At 41.9% G+C, this 19,526-nt stretch overlaps 1 protein-coding gene across 2 annotated transcripts in view; it reads left to right on the plus strand.

The window, feature by feature from the left end:
• The window catches only part of FNIP1 (folliculin interacting protein 1), a 64,822-nt gene that overhangs the window by 10,465 nt on the left and 34,831 nt on the right, over positions 1–19,526 (plus strand). For both annotated transcript variants that reach the window (XM_009091364.4, XM_009091365.4), the window contains exon 2: positions 16,902–17,028. In XM_009091364.4, the coding sequence (XP_009089612.1) occupies positions 16,902–17,028 (127 nt within the window). The remainder of the gene's footprint in view (positions 1–16,901; positions 17,029–19,526) is intronic.

Genomic DNA, 19,526 nt, shown 5'->3' on the forward strand with positions numbered 1-19,526 from the left:
ACCAGGTATTGTGGGTTCGTGTGTGTTTGTTTGTTTGGGATTTTGTTGGGTTTTCCCCACCTGGGTGTAGTATATGCTCATTTAAATACTGGTCTTTTCTATTAGTAACTAGCAGGACAAATAAGCTGAATTGCACTCAGGAGGTGACATTAGTCTGTGCCCATGCTGGAGAAAAAACCCATGCAAGATAATGTAAGATTCAATAATGGCAATTGTTCTCATCTGTATAGATAGAGAAGATGGAGGATAAGAAAATATAGAGGGAGTGGGGCATTTGACAAGAAATTGTTTTTTATATAAAAATTAAAATAAAAAGAAACTTAAACATTAAAGCAAATACCAAATGGCCCAGTTCTGTGAATTGCTCAGCATCCTCACGAGGGTTTGAAGGCTTTCAGTGCCAAAGCCGTGAGCTTTGCTGAAGGATAGTCGTGGTGAGAGAAAAGAGATCAGAAGAGCAGGAAAGACCTCCCTGTTAGATCTGTGTCATGTTTGTATATATCTGTCTGTGTCAGACAGAACACACATATCTGTGCATTTGAAAATACACCCAGGTGTCTTCATTTGGTATCATGGCTCTGAGTGTGCGAGCACCTGTCTCAGCTCACAGTAATCAGGATACCACAGAGCAGGAACCTGCCTGCCTTGCTCAGCTGCTCTCTGTGAGAGAAGGACTTTGGTGTTTCCCCCAGTAGTGAGACAGGTAAATTCATTCCCTGTGTGCACTGTGTAGACAAGCCTAAATTGCTGTAATGTAACACTGGGCAGACAGACTCCTTTGCATGATCAGAACCACAGTGCTAAGATTTTTGTGTTTTGGGGGGCTGATAGATGCTGTATAAATATAAGCATTTTGGAGTTGCCCTGTGTTCAGGAGGTTATAAAGTTACACGTGCAAGTGCAGTTGGAAGCAGTTGCGTGATGCTGCTGTGATTACATACATACCATTTACAGGATATAGTGGTTTTGTCAGCATGGTGGTATTTGGCCAAAGGTTGGACTTGATGATCTTGGAGGACTTCTCCTACTTTAGTGATACTGTGATTCATTTTGCTTAGGATTTTTTGTCCTTCTAGTGTTCTCCCTCATTTTCACTGTCCCTGTTAGCTGCTCTGCCTTGGGAACTTGTATTTACTCACATGCACTCATACACAGAAGAAGAGAATTAAATCCCATCTTGCTTTCCCTTCTATTCTTCTGCTCTCTTCTTAGCGTCTTCTGAGGCCTGAAGTGCTGCCTCTCCTCTCTGAAGTGTTCCCCTGGGTGCTGTGCTGTCCCTTCCTCCTCTTCCACAAGCAGTGGCATGCATCCTGTTTGGGGTTACTGTTGTGTCACATCAACTGATGTGCATGAGCAGGAAAAGGAGAAAGGGAAACAAAAAGGAAAAGGGAGCAATTACTTTGAACAGCTCCTTCAGAAAGACCATGATAAAACAAGCCAGTCCAAAATGTCCTGGTGGCTTTGACAGCTATTGTCCAGCATGAGAACCTTTCTTTTCTCTTGATGCAGTGGAATAAATAGCTTTGTGTGTTGCTGTGGCTGGTTCACAGCACGTTATGTGCAGCACTAGGCTTCTTCGGGTTCCACATTTTAAGGATGCTCATGTGGGCAGACTGAAATCTGCTCTGCTGGCAAGCTGTGGTGGCTGGGAGTGTCTGGAATTATGTTTGCATCAATTTGGTTACTACTAGCAGAGAGGGGTTTATTGAACATACACTAAATATACATATATATCTTGATTAAGTACAGCCTCTCCCAGTAGAACGACGTAGGTTTTATCAAGGGATTCTGTTGATTCTGTCAGGCAGAGCTGGTTTGGACTGTGTGTTCCAGTTCAGTTCTGTGATAAGGAAGGTGTGTGTTTGGAGTGAGTTTCAGTGCTGATACCCAGGGAGGGCATGTTGAGCTGAACCTGCAGTTTTCTTTATCACAGACAGATTTTAGCAGTAAGAGAAGCTCTGGGGCATGTAAGGGCTACATTCAGCTGGTGCTTGAAGCTGCCATGTATCTGTCATGTGGGGTTCTCAGTAATACTTGACCAGCTCAGTCTTTCTGCTGTGGAAAATCCCTCTAGATGGATAGTTGTATTGGAGAGCTTGGCCAATGGCCAGTCCTTCCCTGTATTTTCCATTCCTACCATTCTTGGAAACCCAAAACCGTGAGCATGTAGTGAGACTTAGAACACTGAAGGGGATGGCAGAAAGCCTGAGGGAGCTCCTTGCAGCAGTGAGCAAAGCACAATGGAGCAAACCCAGTAGAGCACTTTGTTAAGCTTGGTTTAAAGGTTGAATGGGCCTTTTTACATGTGCATTTTTACATGTTCTTCTGCTTTGGGGAACCAAAGCATTTAGGACCTCACACTTAAGGTGCATTTGTTTGAAGGTGCCAGGCTGCTCCAATATTCTGATAGTCTCTATTTTTTTTCTAATATGAATGAAGTTGTGGCTTGTTCAAACATCTGATTTTTATTTGTCCTCATGTCCTTATGAGTTACATAAAAGTGAAGTCAACCAATGTCTTTAGTGTCTGCTCTATATAAACCTACCTGAAATAGTTTCAGGTCACCTTTACATGCTTAATTTGGAAAACAGTTGAGCAGCATGACTCTTGCCTTGGAGAATTAAGCAGTCTGGGCTCCTCACAGTAGTCTTGGGGCTCTTGCAATATCTGCACAAATCAAGATCTCATCCCTTCTGCAAGTTAAGCAGGGGCCTGTTTGACTCGTAGAGCCAGTAAGGGAGGGATGTTCAGTGCACGGGTTGGAGCCAAGTTATAAAAGTCTTCCCTCCTGAAAAGCAGCTGTAGGATAGATCCAGTCCACCTAAATATTCAGTAGTGTTATTTGAAATATTCAATAGTGTTATTTGACAGATCTATGAAATCATTCCTTATTGTTTCTGGTTCAGAGCCTGGCAGTAGTTTTGAAATGCAATGTACTTGACATTTAGGGGTTTTGAGGGTTAACTAAAAGGATGCGTTAAAGTCTTCTGGCAGCAGGTAACCACTCTGTGTGCAGAAAGGTTGCAGAATTGAGCCACATCAGACATTTGAAGGTGTTGGAGGATGCTTAGATAGCCAGTGATCAACACTCATGTCAGGCAGTTGTTGATTCCTGGGGAGTATCTATCATTAGGACTTGTGGGGTGTTGAAATTAATGAGCATCACATACAAATAGGGCAGCCTGGGATTTCATTCCATAGATATGAATTTCTTTTACTTGCTTGTATAATTATCCTCTGTCTTCAGTTTGCAGTTGTTCCTGTGTAACTGAGATGGGGTTTTGGTGAAAGCTGGTGGGGGCAATAAGGCTGAGTCAGCACTGTGCTTTAGGCATGTGCTCTAAGCCTGGATGTAGTTTGACTGCTCCCAGTGAACCCACTGATGTGCTTAGCACTAGGCATGTGTTTTAAATAAGTTGTAAAATTACACAAATGAGGAGGGTGAGACTACAAACACACAATGTTTAAAATCAAAGGTTTAGAGGCTTGTATTCTTCAGGAAGAAAGCTTTTGGCATTTAATACTTTCCAGTGATATACTGAGCTTAAATGTCACCTGCATCAGAAAAATGACTGTCATCTATTAGTTTTATGTGACTGTCTTGATAAATGACCTGGTAACATTGCAAGCTAAAGTTCACTGTAGTCCTCTACAACCCCAGGCTTTGGGCTGAGAGCATCTTGGGATTATCCCTACGTCAAACCTTGTTTGAACTGAGTACATACAAATAATTGTCCGCCAGCTTTTCCTATTACAAACATATACACAGTTTGTGAAATTGGTTTACCATGTCCTGAAAATTTCTTTGATATTTTTAAAGCCTGTTGCTATGGGAACCAGACCCCATAACAGAAAAGCTTTTTGGTGCTAAGGAGCCAAGAAATTCACTTAACAACAGGAATAAAGCCACGGAAAAAGAGCTTGTATTCTTTTTCCAAAAGCAAACAAACAAACCCCAGAAGAAACCCTGATATCCTGAAGCAGCTTGGGCCTGGATTACCAGATGGAAGGGGACACTCTGCTCTCAGGGCTTCAGAGCCTGGCCAGGGAGCTCACCCTGTGGACACTCGCGCTGCTCCTGGCTCTTACAGGCAAGAATAATCAGGGAATCTACAAGCAGCTTTCTCTGAAATAATTCATATGTCTTTTTTTACTTTTTTTTTCAATATGGAAAGGTTGAAATGATGTGATGGATTGGTTTATGGGCAAGAAAACACAAGTTTTGCTTCTCAGAACTGGATGTCCCCTTTGTGCTTTGCTAATACAGAAACTGGCAGAACAGGCATTACTTTGACGTTGGGGCTTGCAGCCCTGTTTCCTTGTGTCTCATGACTGAGTGAATCAACACCTAATTAAAGTCACATGAGGGACAGAGTAAAATGCTGTGCAGGCACTGATCCCTGTGAATCTTTGGAGAATAACTACTTACCTCTGTCTTCCTCCTTTTCCAAGCAACCCTGAACAGCTGTGGCTCAGCCTTTTTTCTTTTTTCTTTTTTGCCCAGAGAAAAGAATAGCACGTAGACCTCAGCTAAAGCAATGCTGCATATGCAGATAAATGAGATCTGGGGTAGGGGGAAGGAAGACCAGGGAGTTCTCAACATAATCTTGAGGAATTTGAAGGATTTGAGTTTGTGCTGGGGATGATTTAGCTGAAAGCCTGAAAGTATAGTCCTTGTGCATTTGACACTCCTGGAAATTTAACAGAATGTGAACACTGGGCAAGAAGTTGGGAGTGATCTGTGGGCTTTCTTGGTATTTTTAATATTAGCTGCAGTTTTACCACTTGTGGCTCGTTATGAAGGTCCATAACAATTGCTTTCCATTCTGAGTGACAAATACTTGTGTGGAGATTTATTAGGCTCTCAATTATCACTTGGTCACAAGCACAGCCACCTTAATCAATTACAGGACCGTGGCTTACAGCCAAGGAATGCTCCAAGCCCCATGCTGCCTTGCCTGTGCTGGATGACTTTCACCACCAAGGCCATATTTTTTCCCCTTATAAAACTCACAAAACAAGTATTGCAGGATGTTTTAATCAGCAGAAGCAGATGTCTCCCTGCACCCTGACGCAGCAGAGGCTCGTGGGTCGCTGCAGGGCTGTGCAGCAGGTGCAGTGGCTGCAGCCAGAGGTTTGGTGGCTGTCATGGGCTGGCACTGGAGGTACCAGTGGTTTGGGCACTCCATGGAGTGGAATCTCCAGGCAGCCAGGGGGTTTCAAGGTGGAAAAAGCAGGCTCTGGGCAGGAGCCCTGGCAGGGACCCACTATATCCTGGCACCCTTGGCACAGGATCACCCACCCTGGTACAGCTCACAGGTTAAAAAGCATGACATTAAAAAATTGCAGCTGTTTACATTCTAGTCTTTTAGGCTTTAAAAATGTATTTATTTTTAGATGTATCTCTCTGATTAAAAAAAAAAAAGCTTATTTAGATGTGTTTGCTTGTTGCAAGAATCAGCTGACATGTCAGGCATAGCTAGAGCACACTGGCAGTTTGGTTATGCACCTTGCAGCTTTTCTTTTAATGTCTCCTGAAGTAATATATTAAAAATCTCAGTTTTCAGCAGTGCAAAAAGAATAAAACTGCCATAGTCCTTACGGTTTCTGACAAGTACTTGAAAATAAAAGCCTTAAAGACACTGTAAGCTGAAGATAAATACAGGGAATTCAATATTTGTCTATTAAAAATTTAGGAAAATGTTAGGAGTATTGAGCCAAAGTACCCTTATTCCATCAGGAATCTTTCAAGAGTTTATTATTGTTATTAATATTGGTGTTGATAACAATAGTGGAGCCTTAGTGATTCCTCTGAGATGTCTTCATTTTCATGACAGGAGAGGTCTTGCAGTCAACCTCAACTCTCATTTGTCTTTTCTCTTCATTGTCTCATCTATTAATATTCACAGTTTCCAAAATAAAAAGCAGCAATTCACCATTAAGTTCCGTAAGCAAACTTTGCAGTTGATAAATCCAAGCTTGTAAGCATGATTTTGTTTTGTCAAGTTAGTTTTGTGTGTGGATTTAAGGGTTGTTGAACCTCTTGTGACATCTCCAGAACTGCACAGCACAAAGCAGGGAGCACAGACTGCCCCCCAGAGCCCTTCTGTGCTGCATTACATAATTCTGGGTGATTTAGGAAAGTCTTTATTTCCAACAACTATGCTATTTCCAACTATGTTCATCAAAAGCAATTTGTATTGGAACTTTTTTCTCCCCAACTTTTCATTAAATGCACACAACACTGAGCTATTTACACTTCATTTTTCCTTGCTACAGCAGAAGAGTCTGCTCTGCACACCCCAGTGTGCACAATTAAATAACTGTTTGGCAGGGGGAAAATGCCCTGTTGTCTTGCAGTACCAGTTGGTATTATGGAGGTTTGTTTGGTGTCTTATAGTAGATTGCAACTGGAAATGTGATACAAAATGAACACCAGAATGTTTCAGTAGCCTAACCATGCATCAGATTTTTACTTTGATAGTTATTTTTATTTTCAGCATTTTTATCATGACATGAAAAATTACAGCAGTGGATAGTCAATCTGCTGAGGTCTCCATGTTCTTAAAAGAGAGATAATTGTTTCATGTCCTACCCTCCAAGAATGCTCATAGGCAGATTTGTAGTTGCTGATGCTCCTTTACAATGCTGGTAGAGACAGTTTATTCCAGTCATGAGACCTTGTGCTGGTAGTGAGAAGCCTGTGTATGGAGACTTTATAAACTTGTTTTTTTTGTTTTTTTTTTTTTTAATCTCATATCAAAAGCACTCTTTTCAGCATTTAACAATCTATTTTCCTTTAAAGAATTGAGGGCCCAAGTTTTGAAACTCCTGAGGGCTGTTTGCAGTGATCTTATTGCTTGGGCTCTTGCTGACCTTTGGCTGGGCTTGTATTTGTGTGTGCAGCTTTGAGTATGCTCCAAGTATATATGGAAGGTTCACACTTTAACATCTCAAATTTTCTACTCCAGCAGTGAGAATTTTTTTTTTTTTGAGGGATACAAAAATGCACAGAAAGCACATTTGTTTAGAAGTCTAACTCAGTGGTAATCCTAGTGAGGCAAGTGTTTTGTTGAGGAATGGTATCCAAGTATTTCTAGGCAGATTTCAAATAAAATCCTAATTGGTTTTCTCTCTTTTCGTCTAGTGTGGCTTCCAGCTTCTACCTTTGTGCATTACTAAGCAATAAATATTTCTTGGCTCACTCACTGGCTCTTTGTTGTGTGTGTTTACAACGTGTGTGAGGGAAGCCTCCCTTTAGAAGGAAGACTGAAAAAACTTGTTAAGGCAGTGAAGACCAAAAATTAATTATTTCATTACTCTTTAGCCTGTGGTTGGAGCAAACTCTGTTGTCTGTTTGGTTTAAAATCAGATGATTTATACCCAAAAGGTGCAGATGAGCCTTTGCATTAGTTTTAAGTGTTTTCAGAAATGCTTTTGGCTGGAGTGAAGAAAGTGGTTTTTTTTGGTGCTGTTTGGTTTGGATGGTTGTTTTGGGTTCTGTCTGTTTCAGAACATGCCCCAGCCCCAGTTGGGCATGGGGGTCTGCAGAGGGCCCATGGGGCTCTGGGCTGCTGGATGTGGTTGAACACCATCACCCACATCTTTCCCATCTGCAGCTGGCTGGGTGCACATGAATACTGAAATATCTCCCTGGCAGGTGATGGGCTATCACAGGAGATTTTGATAGCTTAATTTTTTTGAACTTGAATGTTTTTCTAAAGCAGGGTAATATTACCAGCTTTGTTTTTCAAGCTCAAATTTTAGACACAAAAAAAAGGACAGCCTTCACCCTTTCAAAGAGAGGCCTGGATATACACCTAGAGAAGAGGATGGTGCATATCTCATGTTAAAGATGCTCCAGTGTTTTCTTGGATATGGGAGTGGTGACAGTGTGTATAAACAAACATTGAATATCTGAATTCCTTCCTCAAGCAATAAATATTCACTGATCTGGCTAAAGCACTGTTTACTCTCTGTACAATTTAAGTCTGTCTCTATTTGCAGAGAAATTCCTTCCAGTATTTTTCCTGGTCAGTTGTTGGATGGAGGCTGGGTCAGCTTTCAAAGCACTTCTTTTGATACGCATCAGGTTTCCCTGAGGTAAAATGGAAACCTTAGATGTTACTCCTGTAAATAAATGTTTACATAATACGAGGCACTTCTCAGCATTGCATGTCTAAGAAAAAAGGTCACTTTTGACATCAGTAACCTTTAGAGAGTGATACCTTTGCTACACAGGTAAAGGAAGTTACTGTGCACTGCACATTCCTTCACTAGATCAAGAAGGTAGCTAGGAGTAGTCAGATGTTACTGCTTTTGTCTCCTAAAGTTTGGCATTTTAAGCTTTAAAAGCAAGATTTGGGGTTAAGGCATGGGTCCTATATAACCAGCAAATGCCCAGTTTTGCTTATATGAGTAATTCCATTAAATTCCCTCGCACTAGTTATATGAAAAGCCAAGTCTGTAATGTATGTGTTTGTGGCATCAGGGCCTCAATTCTTCATTTCCAAATGAGAAACTTCCTGTGAAGCGTGGTAACAAAAGATAATGGTTTTATCTCTCTTTAGTTTTGCTGCTTTTGTGTCAAAACACTTGTCCAGCATAAAATATAAAAATATTACCATCCTATAAAACAGCAACAAAACCATTGCAGTGGCAAGAGGTAAAGGATTTCTCCCTGAACTTAACCCATGAGATGTGTAGCAGAGCAGGGAGGTACGTGTTCTGCTTTGGAATCCATTTCAGAGGACAAGCAACATCTGACCTCTTGGGATTGTATGGTCTTGTAACCAAAGTCCATGAACAGGTGCACCAGTTCACCCACTCTGTGATGCAGGGGAACCATCAACAGCATTGGGTTGTGGGATGCAAAGGAACAGGAAATCCTGATGATAAATCTATTTTTGCTGCTTATGTATTTAAAATATTGGCAAAACCTGTAGGTTTTCAGACACTGGGAGAAAAAAATAAAGTAGGAACTATGATGCTGTAGCCTTCTGCCTTCATGTATTACTTGAGTGTTATCCAAAGATCATAAAGAATTAAGAGTATGAGTGATTAGCCCCGCCTATCACAAGACTAGGTGGCTTTTAATGTATGTGCATTGCATATTTGAACGCCCAATTCCTTCTTCACTTCCCCGTCTATCTGTCTCGTTCCTCCCCCACAGTTTAGAGTTAAAGTTTGTTAAATAGTTCTTTGCTATTTAATGTGTGTTAGAACGCGCTTTGCAGTTGTGATGTCTGGGTACCCTTCCTCGCACGACCCGGAGCACAATCGGGAAACCTTGTTTACAGCCACCCGGCTCGGTCGGGCTTTCTCTCAGCGCATTATTTTGCGTATTTAATTTTTTTCCTGTCTATAGCCATCCAATTGTCTTGCATATGTCCGTTTCTCCCCGTGTAATATTAATGAGCCCTCGCTGAGCACACAGAGCGCTCTTTGTTCGGAGCGGGGAGGGGGAGCGGCACCGGGCGGGATGCGGGAGTCGCGCCGCAGAGGCAGCAGCGAGCGGGGGCGGCCGCGGGGTCCTCGTTGCCCTTCCCCGCCGAGCCCCTGCCTGGAGCAGCGCTCCAAAGCCGCCGTGCAGGGAGGGCTGGCGGCCGCAGGTGGCCCGCGGTGACAGCCGTGTCACATGATGGCTGTCAGCGCGGGCTCGGCCACCCGCGCGGCCGGCCTGCGCCGGGAGCGTCCCGCCGCTGCCGGGAATGTGCGGGCCGGGGGTGCCGCCTGCCAGGAGGCCGCCGTGCCGCGCCCCCCCGTTCCTGGCCGAGCGGGCTGAGTGCCCGCCGGTGCCCGGGACTCGGTCATGAGACGGAGCCGGGAGCGCGGCGGCGGACGGCGGGTGGATGGATGGCACTGACAGGTCCGGGCCGGCGCTGCCAGGGCAGCGCTTGGCTTCCCCCTGAATTACGCTGATTTTCTCTGCAGCAAGCCCTGGAAGAGACGGACGAGCGGAGAAGACGGGCGCTCTTTCCTCGAGCAGAAATCCCAGGCTGTGCAGAATTGCGGGGCAGGATTTGGGTTATGAAACTGCTGGGCAATGCAAACGCAGGCGGGTGCAAACCCCGACGCTGCTGTCCTTAAGGTGGTTTCTGTGCTCCTGTTGCTAGGATTAAGGCTTTGCGTTGCAGCATGGAGAGTCTTTTGTTTGAGTTAAATTCAGACCTCTTGATATGTCACCTGACAGTCTTGTGGTTTTGGATGAATATGGCTCATTGCTATTATTAACCTGAGTTGGCAGCCAGGCACAACAGGAGTTTATAAGGATTTTCAAAAGTGGAGCTGCTCGGGGGACAAAGATGCTTCCCAGGTATGGTCACTGCACAGTTCTTGAGATGATTTAAATTATTTGAAAGCTTATTATTTTCCCTGTGATGAAAATACTTATTTTCCAGAGATATGAATCTTCTAGAGACTTATTTTTTTATGATTCTTACTATAATTTTATGCTAAAGGACATGAATTTTTTTTTGCCTGAATTGATTCTATCTTGTAACTTTGCAAATGGAAGTGCAATCTGCTTGAATAATGTAATTTTGTTCAGTGCTAGCGAATTTACCTGAAAGGAGCTGTTTCTCATTTGTGTGTGGTTTTAATTAAAACATATCTCAAGAGAGCATGAAACTCATGTGCATATATTTTGCATGCATACATGTACCTAAATCAGCTAAAACCTGAACAGGTACTTTTTGAAATGGCATAAGTGAAGTAGTCCCAAAAATATTTTATGAAATTATTAAGACTGACTGTAAATTTTGCAAGATATGTGGATTGCTAGATTATTCAACATATTACACAGCTTTAGCAAAATCTTCCCACCAATTTATTTTCAGTATAACACTCCAGATTATGATTACTGTGTTGACTAGGCTGCACCTAACCTGACAATGTTACATCTTTTTGCCTGTGGAAAAGCATCTGGCTCATGTATTAGACTTTAGAGTATAAATTAGGTATCTTAATGAGAGTCAAGTGACTCTCATTAGAAGGGAAAAAAAATCAAAACAAACTAAAGTCAACTTCATATACAGATAAAGAATTGGACAGAGCCAAATAGCTTGGCAGGCAGTTGATATTCAGGTCCAAGTTTGTTGTACCTGTGAAATACCTGGCTGATGTACTTTGTTCCTGCTGTACAATATGTACTTAGTATAAGCAGCATGAGTTTCGTGGAGCTCAAGAAGTGCATCTATTCCAGGTGAGGATTGCTAAGCTGGTAAATAATGAGACTGACTTAGAGATGGAGCAGGGACCTGACCTCCACTGTGCTGCAGTGAGTGCCTTTGGACATGCCACCCTCTTTCAAGAGATTAAAAGCAGGGGCCTTGGATTTCTTTTTTTGTATTTTAAAGAAACATTATTTCCATGGGATAAACCCATGTCACCACTGCAAGCAGTCAAGGGTGCCTGTCCCTGAGATGATCCACCATCTGTCTATGCTTCCATGCTACCCAGAACCCAGGTCCTGTGACTTCTGTAAAAGCTCAGCTGAGGTCACCGTGGCAGAGGGCAGAGTCACCCAGGGTGGGTGAGCTCCTTCGCAATCCAGCCTCCAGGGCTCCCTGCCTGCCCTGGCCGAGGCACCAGCGCTGCTTTTCTGGGCAGAATCAGCAAGTGCTCTCCACCACAGTCACACAGCCCTGACATGACCTCAGCTCTTGTAAAGACAAATGTCTTGCAAAATTTTTTCTAAGTATAGGCCCCATAGTTTCTCTCCTTCAGGGAACTTTCTTCCTCCTTGCAGCCTTATGGTTGTGTTATGTCACCAGCACTTAAACGGAATCTCTCTCTTGAAATGCCAGCTTTGCAAATCAGCCAAGCAGCCTGGATCATCCTTGTCTTCTGAATCCTGAGAAAGTTCATTTATGTTTCAGGTGCTGTTGTAAAGAAATAAATAACCTGCCCATGCCTCTAAGAGGAGATGGTCTTCCAAAGCTGCAAGCATCATTAATACACATTGCAGTTCTATTTTCATTGTTTCCAAATTAATTGTGATCTTTCAGAATGGTCTGTGCAGCTGTTTTGTGCAATAATGGTCAAATAACAAGTGAATTACTGAAATACAGTAAGAATGTATTAAAGTATTTAGAAGACCTTCCCCATTAATCCTGTATAATGAACTTTTGTTGTATCTTCTCAAAGCCAAAAGAAAAAAATCTAATAACAGACAGTAGAAATCTGCAGAGGTGTGTGGGCAGGAGAAGGCAATTCCTGGTTGGAAAAGACATCTCAGGGCTGAATGAGTATGATAGGATGGTTGGACTAGGCAAGGATCTTTCCTTCTGGGCTTGATCACTCTTCTCTGTAGCAAAGTAACTGCAGGCTGGGCTGTATAGGTACAGGTGAATGTGCTTTGATGTGGATGTACATCTCCATGGAATGTGAGATTCAGATATAATCAGAAATTTTCAGATATAATCTGAAATCCCAGTGCACTCAGTGGAACAGTCTCATATTTACAATGTTAGCTCTTCATGACAGGTGCAGCCTCTGTCAAAGGCTTGTGTAGTAGAAGTTGGCTGGGTCTAAGCACCACTGCAACAAGGATAATACCTGGAGAATCATCTGCAGGTGCTGGAGATAAGCTCTGAAATCCCTGTGCCTCTGTTCTGATGCTCACCTAGCAGGAGTGAAGGAAGATGTTTCCTTCTGCCAGAGCCTGTGAGGGGAGCACGGGACAAGGTGGGCCTGTCTGCTCTGCTGGGCTGTTCCTGTCACCCTTTAAAAAGGTGCTAACATGTAAACCATGCAGAACAGATAAGCTGGCATAAACTATAAATATCATTTGCGTAGATGCATTTAAAAATAGTTCCAAGTGATTCATCACCAGGCAATTTTTATAACTATGGGTAACATGATGTAGGAAAACAATAGTTTGACTGATAGTTGCAAGTTACTTTTTACATGTTTAGCCCTATTCTGGTTTTGAGCCACCTTACTTTTTAGAAAACTCTTTTCCAGTTCCTACCTGCTTAATATCTTGATCATTTTGCTTCAGTTGCTTTACTTTAAGATTTCTAAAGTATCTGTTTTTATTTAAAAGTAACCAGAAACAATCTAAGCCATGTTAATATAAACAGTTTTAAAAGTAGTCTCAGCCAGGAGGGAAGATAATACTAAGCTAAACCTTTAATGTATTGAAGAAGTGGTGTTCATGTTCTAGGTGGGAATGAGGAGGAAGGAATGTACTGGGATTCAATTACAGGGGAAAATCCTGTATTTTAATTGTTGGAGTGGTAACAAAGGATTTTTGTGTCTGTTTTGTCATCTATTAAAACTTGCACAGAGTGAAATAATACCAATTTACAGCCATTCAGTTCTTGCTGAGAAACGTTGATGGTGGTAATAAACTCCAGGAACACAAGAAAATTCATCCTTAGAGAGCAGCTGGAATTCTGGATTGCTATGAATCTCTATAGTAGAGGTGTCAGGAAGCATGAAATGGATTTGTAAGTGTAAGCTACAGGTGATACTCCTTGTGATTGAAGGTAAAAAAGGCAGAAAACCATAAAGGATGAAAAAAGGGAAGATCTGAACAGCAGTCGGGCTTAAGTGTGAATATGCATTAAAATAGTAGTTTTCAGATCTTGGTCTCATTGTTGCTAGTTTCTAATAATTCCATCATTAATAATATGGGATTTTCCCATTCTCTCCCAAATAATTCCTTTTCTTTTGCACTCTGTACTTGCACAAGTGTCTGTGCAGGGGCATTGGATCAGATGCCCCCCAGAAGACCCTTCCAACCTCAACCAGTCTGTCATGGTGTGAGAACTGTTTCTAAAACATCCCATACGGCATTTATACATCAACGGATTTCCACTCCATATAGGTATTTTTGAACTTCTCATTCTAGAGGAATCCCCACTTGTGCAGTGGAGATCTCCACAGGAGCAGTGTCCTACTCAGAAGGAATTTGTTTGTCACCAATTTTTTCTCTTGCTCCATGCCCGAAGTCACAGCACTGTGTGGCAAAGTTGCAAACACTTCTACTGGTGAATGGTATTTGGGGTTTTCTTGGTAGTGGTTCTTATGGGTTTTTTTCCCCCTAGTTAGTTTTGCTCTTTTTCTTTAGATCTACTAAGTTTCAAGGAAAGATCAAAGAGTGGCAGATAGTTCGTGCAGGAAAAAGTCCTTGTTAAGAAACTGTCATTTCCAGAGCAGTGTGGGAAATGGAGGCTCACCTTTCTTTATCATTGCTAGAACATTTCATTCTACATCTCCTGGTTTTCCTGTAGGAATCTCAAGAAAACATCAGCTAAATGTCAAAGTTAGTTTCCATTTATAAACAGAACTAATTATATTCAGAAGATCTAGGTCAGTTTTCATCTGCTGAAGAGGAGCGCTGGAGTGCTGCCCTGTTATGTTTGTTTTGAGAATGCCTCTTGCATGCAGGAATTTTATGTTTCTGGGGATAATCTATTCAGATATCAAGCTTAACGGTATTTTAAATCTGCTAACAACAAAAGCAAAGCTCTGTGTCCTGCTTCCCCCTCACTGGTGGGGGTGAGTTGGAGGTGCCAGGCTGCCTTCTGTTTACTGTCTGTCTGAATGAACTTTCCCCCAGCTCTCTGAAAGGCTCTTCTGGTTTGGGAAGTGGCCTGCTATTGCCAGGGAATGTTTTTGCAAGGCTGAAATGTGCTTAAGGATGCTATTATGTAACAGAGATAGCGCTTCTTTGGAATTATCACAAATTATGATGGATAATAGCTACTAAAAGCTTGTCTAGAGAAAGTTAAAATGTCATGTGAAGAAGCTGAGAAGTAAACAAGCTCTTGTTACTTTCATCAGATATGTTTCTGAATACAGCAAGAGTTTTATATTTAGCTTTCTCTCCTCTTAGTGTGTAATCTGCTCTTAGAGCTTTTTATAAGTAGACTTTCCTAAGATCTGGAACAGCTACTGCCTTCTTTGCCAGTAATTTCAAAGTCAAATATCAAAAGTACTAGGTAATGGAAGACATGCTTTTGTCTGAGTGTGAAGGAAATTCAAACGCGTTGCAAGGGTGGAACAAGCAATAGCACCGTTTTGGCAAGCAATTCATTGTTATTGCCACACAGTTTCTTTATAGGAACCACAGGGGCCTATCAGGAAGAAGTGTTTGTTTCTGGACTTCCACTGATTCCACTTTAATATATGGAGTTGTTCTTCCAGGAAGCCAGTTTATCCAGTGGTCCTCCTCCCTTCTAGCCAAAGTCATGCTCTTAGCACTTATCGTCCCCAGTTCTAGTGCCTTTTGTGCCTCTCAGTTGGTAACACCCCAGGCATGTGCCAAAGTAGGGGCTTTGTTTTCTTACATTTTCTGAAATGCAAGATGGGGTTAATCAGGAGAGCCTCCAGTAAGTGTAAGCTTGGCTCTGAGTTTGTCACTGTGCTTGGGTTTTGGTACAGTTTGCTCAGTCTGCACTTCATGTGGGCATTTCATGCTGTGGGTAACACTTGGCTTTAGGTGCCCAAATGAGAGGGTAGGCATGGCTCTTTGCCCCCAAATCTGGACATGAAGTTATTTCAGCTCAAGTTGCTCAAGGTTTTCTTTCTTGTAATAAGTTGATTTGGACATTTGTTGCACACCATCTTCTCTGCAGCTTCTGTTTTTCTCTCTTGTTGCTAAATGGTGGGGATGGGCAGATTAGGAAATAGATTCCATCTCAGGAGAGTGTCTAACTGTATGTCTTGATGCTGTTTCACCTCATTGAGACTACACTAGCTGTAAAACTTGTGTACCTATACTGGAGCATCCTTAAAAGCTTCTGATAGGTGATGATGGCTTTGGTGATCAAATGGATTTTCTGCTGTTACAGAACTTGTTGGTCACCTAAAGCATGGGTCCAGAGCAGGCAATCCTTTGGGTGCTGAGTTAGAGGAAGTTTTACTGCTGTCTTGGAGTCTATTGTGCCAGGTTTAACCCATGTTATGGGTGTCTTTTTGCAGAAATACATGTTCAGCTTCATGCAAATTGGGAATCTCTATCCTTCATTAATGGCTGGAAAGTTCCAGTGCCTTGTTTTTGGCTTCTTGAAGTTCATGCTAACACTGCTTGTCTAAAAGCCAAGAATAAGGAAGACAGAATTTCACTTGATCTAGGAAATGGCTTGTAAACTAGCTGAAAGATGATCCCTGGTGGTTTCATGGATACAGCAGGTATCTTGTTTCTGATCTTCCAAGAATTGAGATGATGTCAGTGAAAATGGATTCCCAAGCCAATGGATGACAATGCTTGCTGGGCTTTAAAGTGATGGCTGGCTTTTTAAAATGAAAATTTAAGGTGGTGACTACAAAGCACCATTAAAGAGAAGATTATGGAATGGTTTCCAAGCCAGATCCCTGCACGTTCTCCCTTTGAGACCTCCTCTGGAGTAGTGGTGCTAGGGAAGGTTCTGAGGAAACCAGGAACCAGGAAAGCTCCTTCTCCTGGAAACCAGTTTGGGAATAGTTGTGTTAGGACTGCTTTGTGTGGTTTGCTGACCATGCCCTTGAGTCACAGTGGCTTATGTGAAGAGAGCAAAGTGGTTCTCTAAAAGCACCCTGTGATTATTCATCTTGGGGTTTTTTGTGTCTTTAAAAACAAGAGCTAAGTTCTATGACGTTGATTCTAGATAGCTGGAACTTGAAGAAAACATCACAAGACAGAGCACAAGATCTATTAATGCTGCACACATCATTTTGTGCAGTTGTAGAGGATTGGTGCAGTTTATGACAGTGTAATTTGGCACATGTAGAGGAAAGAAAAGAAAACAAAGGACGTAGTTCTGGCTACAGGATCAAAGGGTTTGATGAAATTGCATTGACTTTTCTGGACTGTGTTTTAATCAAGTTGTATATACAGATAATGTAAAAAGAGCAGTGTAATAAAGAGTTGTGGTAATTGATCCTTCTGCTCTTTTCTTTTTCAATTAAAGCTGGCCTTTGCCGGAGTTTGACCCAAGTCAGATCCGACTGATCGTGTATCAGGACTGTGAAAGAAGAGGACGGAATGTTTTATTTGATTCCAGTGCTAAAAGAAGAATAGAGGATGTTTCAGTGTCGGTGAGTATTTTGCTGATTTACATGTTTATAGTTGTATTTTTTCAAATGGCCAAATTGATCAATTGCATATGTTCTGCTTTATGCACATTGACATTTAAATGTTGGTTATATGCAGGGCTATATTTAAATGCCTGTTAAGTTGCAAATTATTCAGGCTTCAGTGGTTTCACTCTTACCAGCTTTAAATACTATAGGGAGCTCTTTATTCTGGTATTTATGTACTTACTGCTCTTTCAGTGAGAAGGATTTCTTCCTGGGGCTGCAGTAAGCAGTGCTGGGGGTTGAGACAGGGCCTGAACTTGGATTTATTGATCTAGTTTTGTGCCATGGTGGGGTCTGCATTCTTAATCAGAAGGTCCCCCCAGCCCTGTGTCCTCTGGGGTGCTGTTTGGTTAACTTCTATCAATTGTTGTTTGTATGCTTTGCTGACAGTTTTTTCACACAAATTTACTTGAAAACTCTGTTTTTCCTTTTCCATGATTTGCACGGTAATCTATTAATTGAAACTGAAATGGATGTGGTCAAATGAGGATACTTCCTTCTAAGGGCTCTGGACAGAAGATTAATTTCTGGCCACAGTGCTGTTGAAAGTGGTGGTATGAGGCTGGACAACTTACTTTGCTGCTTTGAACTTCCTTTTCCCCATTTCTAAAAACATTCCCAAATCATTTCAAGCTCTGCAATCAGAAAACATGGTGTGAATTGAAATTAATGATTCCAGCTGCTTTTACCTGTAGGACTTACAGAGGTCCTTCTGTAAGCAGGAGTACACAAAATAACACATTACCCCCAGGCCTGGTTTTCCTGCTGGCTATGGGAGTGCTCAAGAGCAAGAAGATTTTTCATCCAGCTTTCCAAACTCTTCCAGCCTGTTGCCAGCCTGATGCTCTTAACCCTGGTCTCAAATGCTGTGTCCAATATCCAAACCTCTGAAATTTGTGTCTTGCCAGGCACAAACTTCAGGTTTCTCCATTGCTTACTCCAGTGCTTTTATAGCCATGAATCAAGATCCCAGTTTCCTAATTTTTATAGAGAATTTGTGAAATAAATTAAGTTTCATAAAATGTTAAAAAGCATCTTTCTTTTTTATTTAAACTTGAAAGAATGGTTCTACTAGTTCCTGTTCTTCCTGATGTTCTTGCCAGCAAAACAGGTTTTTAAAGACAGGAGATCTTTAGAAGTGGTTTATTGGTATGAATTGCTGGCTGTACTTACCACTATTACTTCATTAATAAAAGTAACTTACAGTATAAATCCTCTTGCCAGATTTAAATTAATTTCTTGAGAGTCTAAAACCTCTTTAAGATAGATGTGTACTTGCCCACTGAACTTGCAAACTTCACTTAGGGTTACTTCAGAAAGCTCATTGACTGTGGCATCTCAACAGCCACAGGATAAATGCCTGATAATGGAGCTGATAAAGTTCCATATTAATGTTCCTTTTTTTTTTTTTTTTTTTTTTTTTGGCTAAGGGGGAGGGAAACAGCTGTATTCACCATCTCCACATGAGACTAGTGGAGGAAAACTCTTTCCAGGGCATTTGAAATACCCAGAAGTCATCTCTAGGAACTTTATACATTTGTCTTTCATAGTATTAGATATATTGAAACATTTGCTTGGCACATATCTGCTTTCTCCAGCATTCAGATAATGTCATCTCAGGCAAAACTTTTCTCATAAAACAAAAGTTTGCAGGTAAAAACATGCAGGAGAGTCTTCAGCTGGGCTTGATGTGAGCTCAGTGTGGGTTTGTGCAGTGAGCAGGATGTACTGGCCATTTTCAAGGAATGGCATTGTTTCTTTCTCTGCTCTTTATCATGATTTTCACTAGCAAAGACACACCCTGCCTATACAAAGCCAGATCTTGGCTCTAAGCACATTCCAAGGCACTCTTGCCCTTTTGCAGCCAGCCATGTGTGGGCTGGGCACTCTTTGTTCTGAAAAGGGTATCTGTTCAGCACCCCACTTTTTGTGCAAGGCTTTCTGCATCTCTTCCCCCTCACCCCCCATTTTCTAATGTGACTTATACCTCTGGATCTACAAATAACATGGGGGAGACATTTGGAGGAGTGCCTGGCAGTGGCCAGAGTGTTCTGGTTCAAGTCAAAGCAGAAAAATCAGCACAGAAAATCACTTTGCTTTATGGTGCTGTGCTCTTCAGTTCCCATTTTCTGTTGTTTATCAGACATGAGAGCAATTATAATTTAAGAGTTGTATGCCTGCAAGGTGAGATGTATTTTGGTCTGGTTTATATGTATAATCCCTACTTAGGTTAAAAGTTGTGTGTGGGGGGCCAAGGCTGAATGTGGCTCAGGTGTTTGAATTCTGTAAGGGACGGTGTGGTCATAAAATTTAAGGAGCATCAGAGAAAGTCTTTGCAGACACAGATGTTTCAAGAAATGAGACGGTAAGCTCTGGATTTTTGATCAGTGAAAACTGCTGAGTTTGTGCTCACACCAAGCTGGGCTCTCCTTAGTAAAGCATTACTAGGTTCATCT

This window comes from Serinus canaria, chromosome 13, assembly GCF_022539315.1.
Source record: "Serinus canaria isolate serCan28SL12 chromosome 13, serCan2020, whole genome shotgun sequence".
Taxonomy (NCBI): Eukaryota; Metazoa; Chordata; class Aves; order Passeriformes; family Fringillidae; genus Serinus; species Serinus canaria.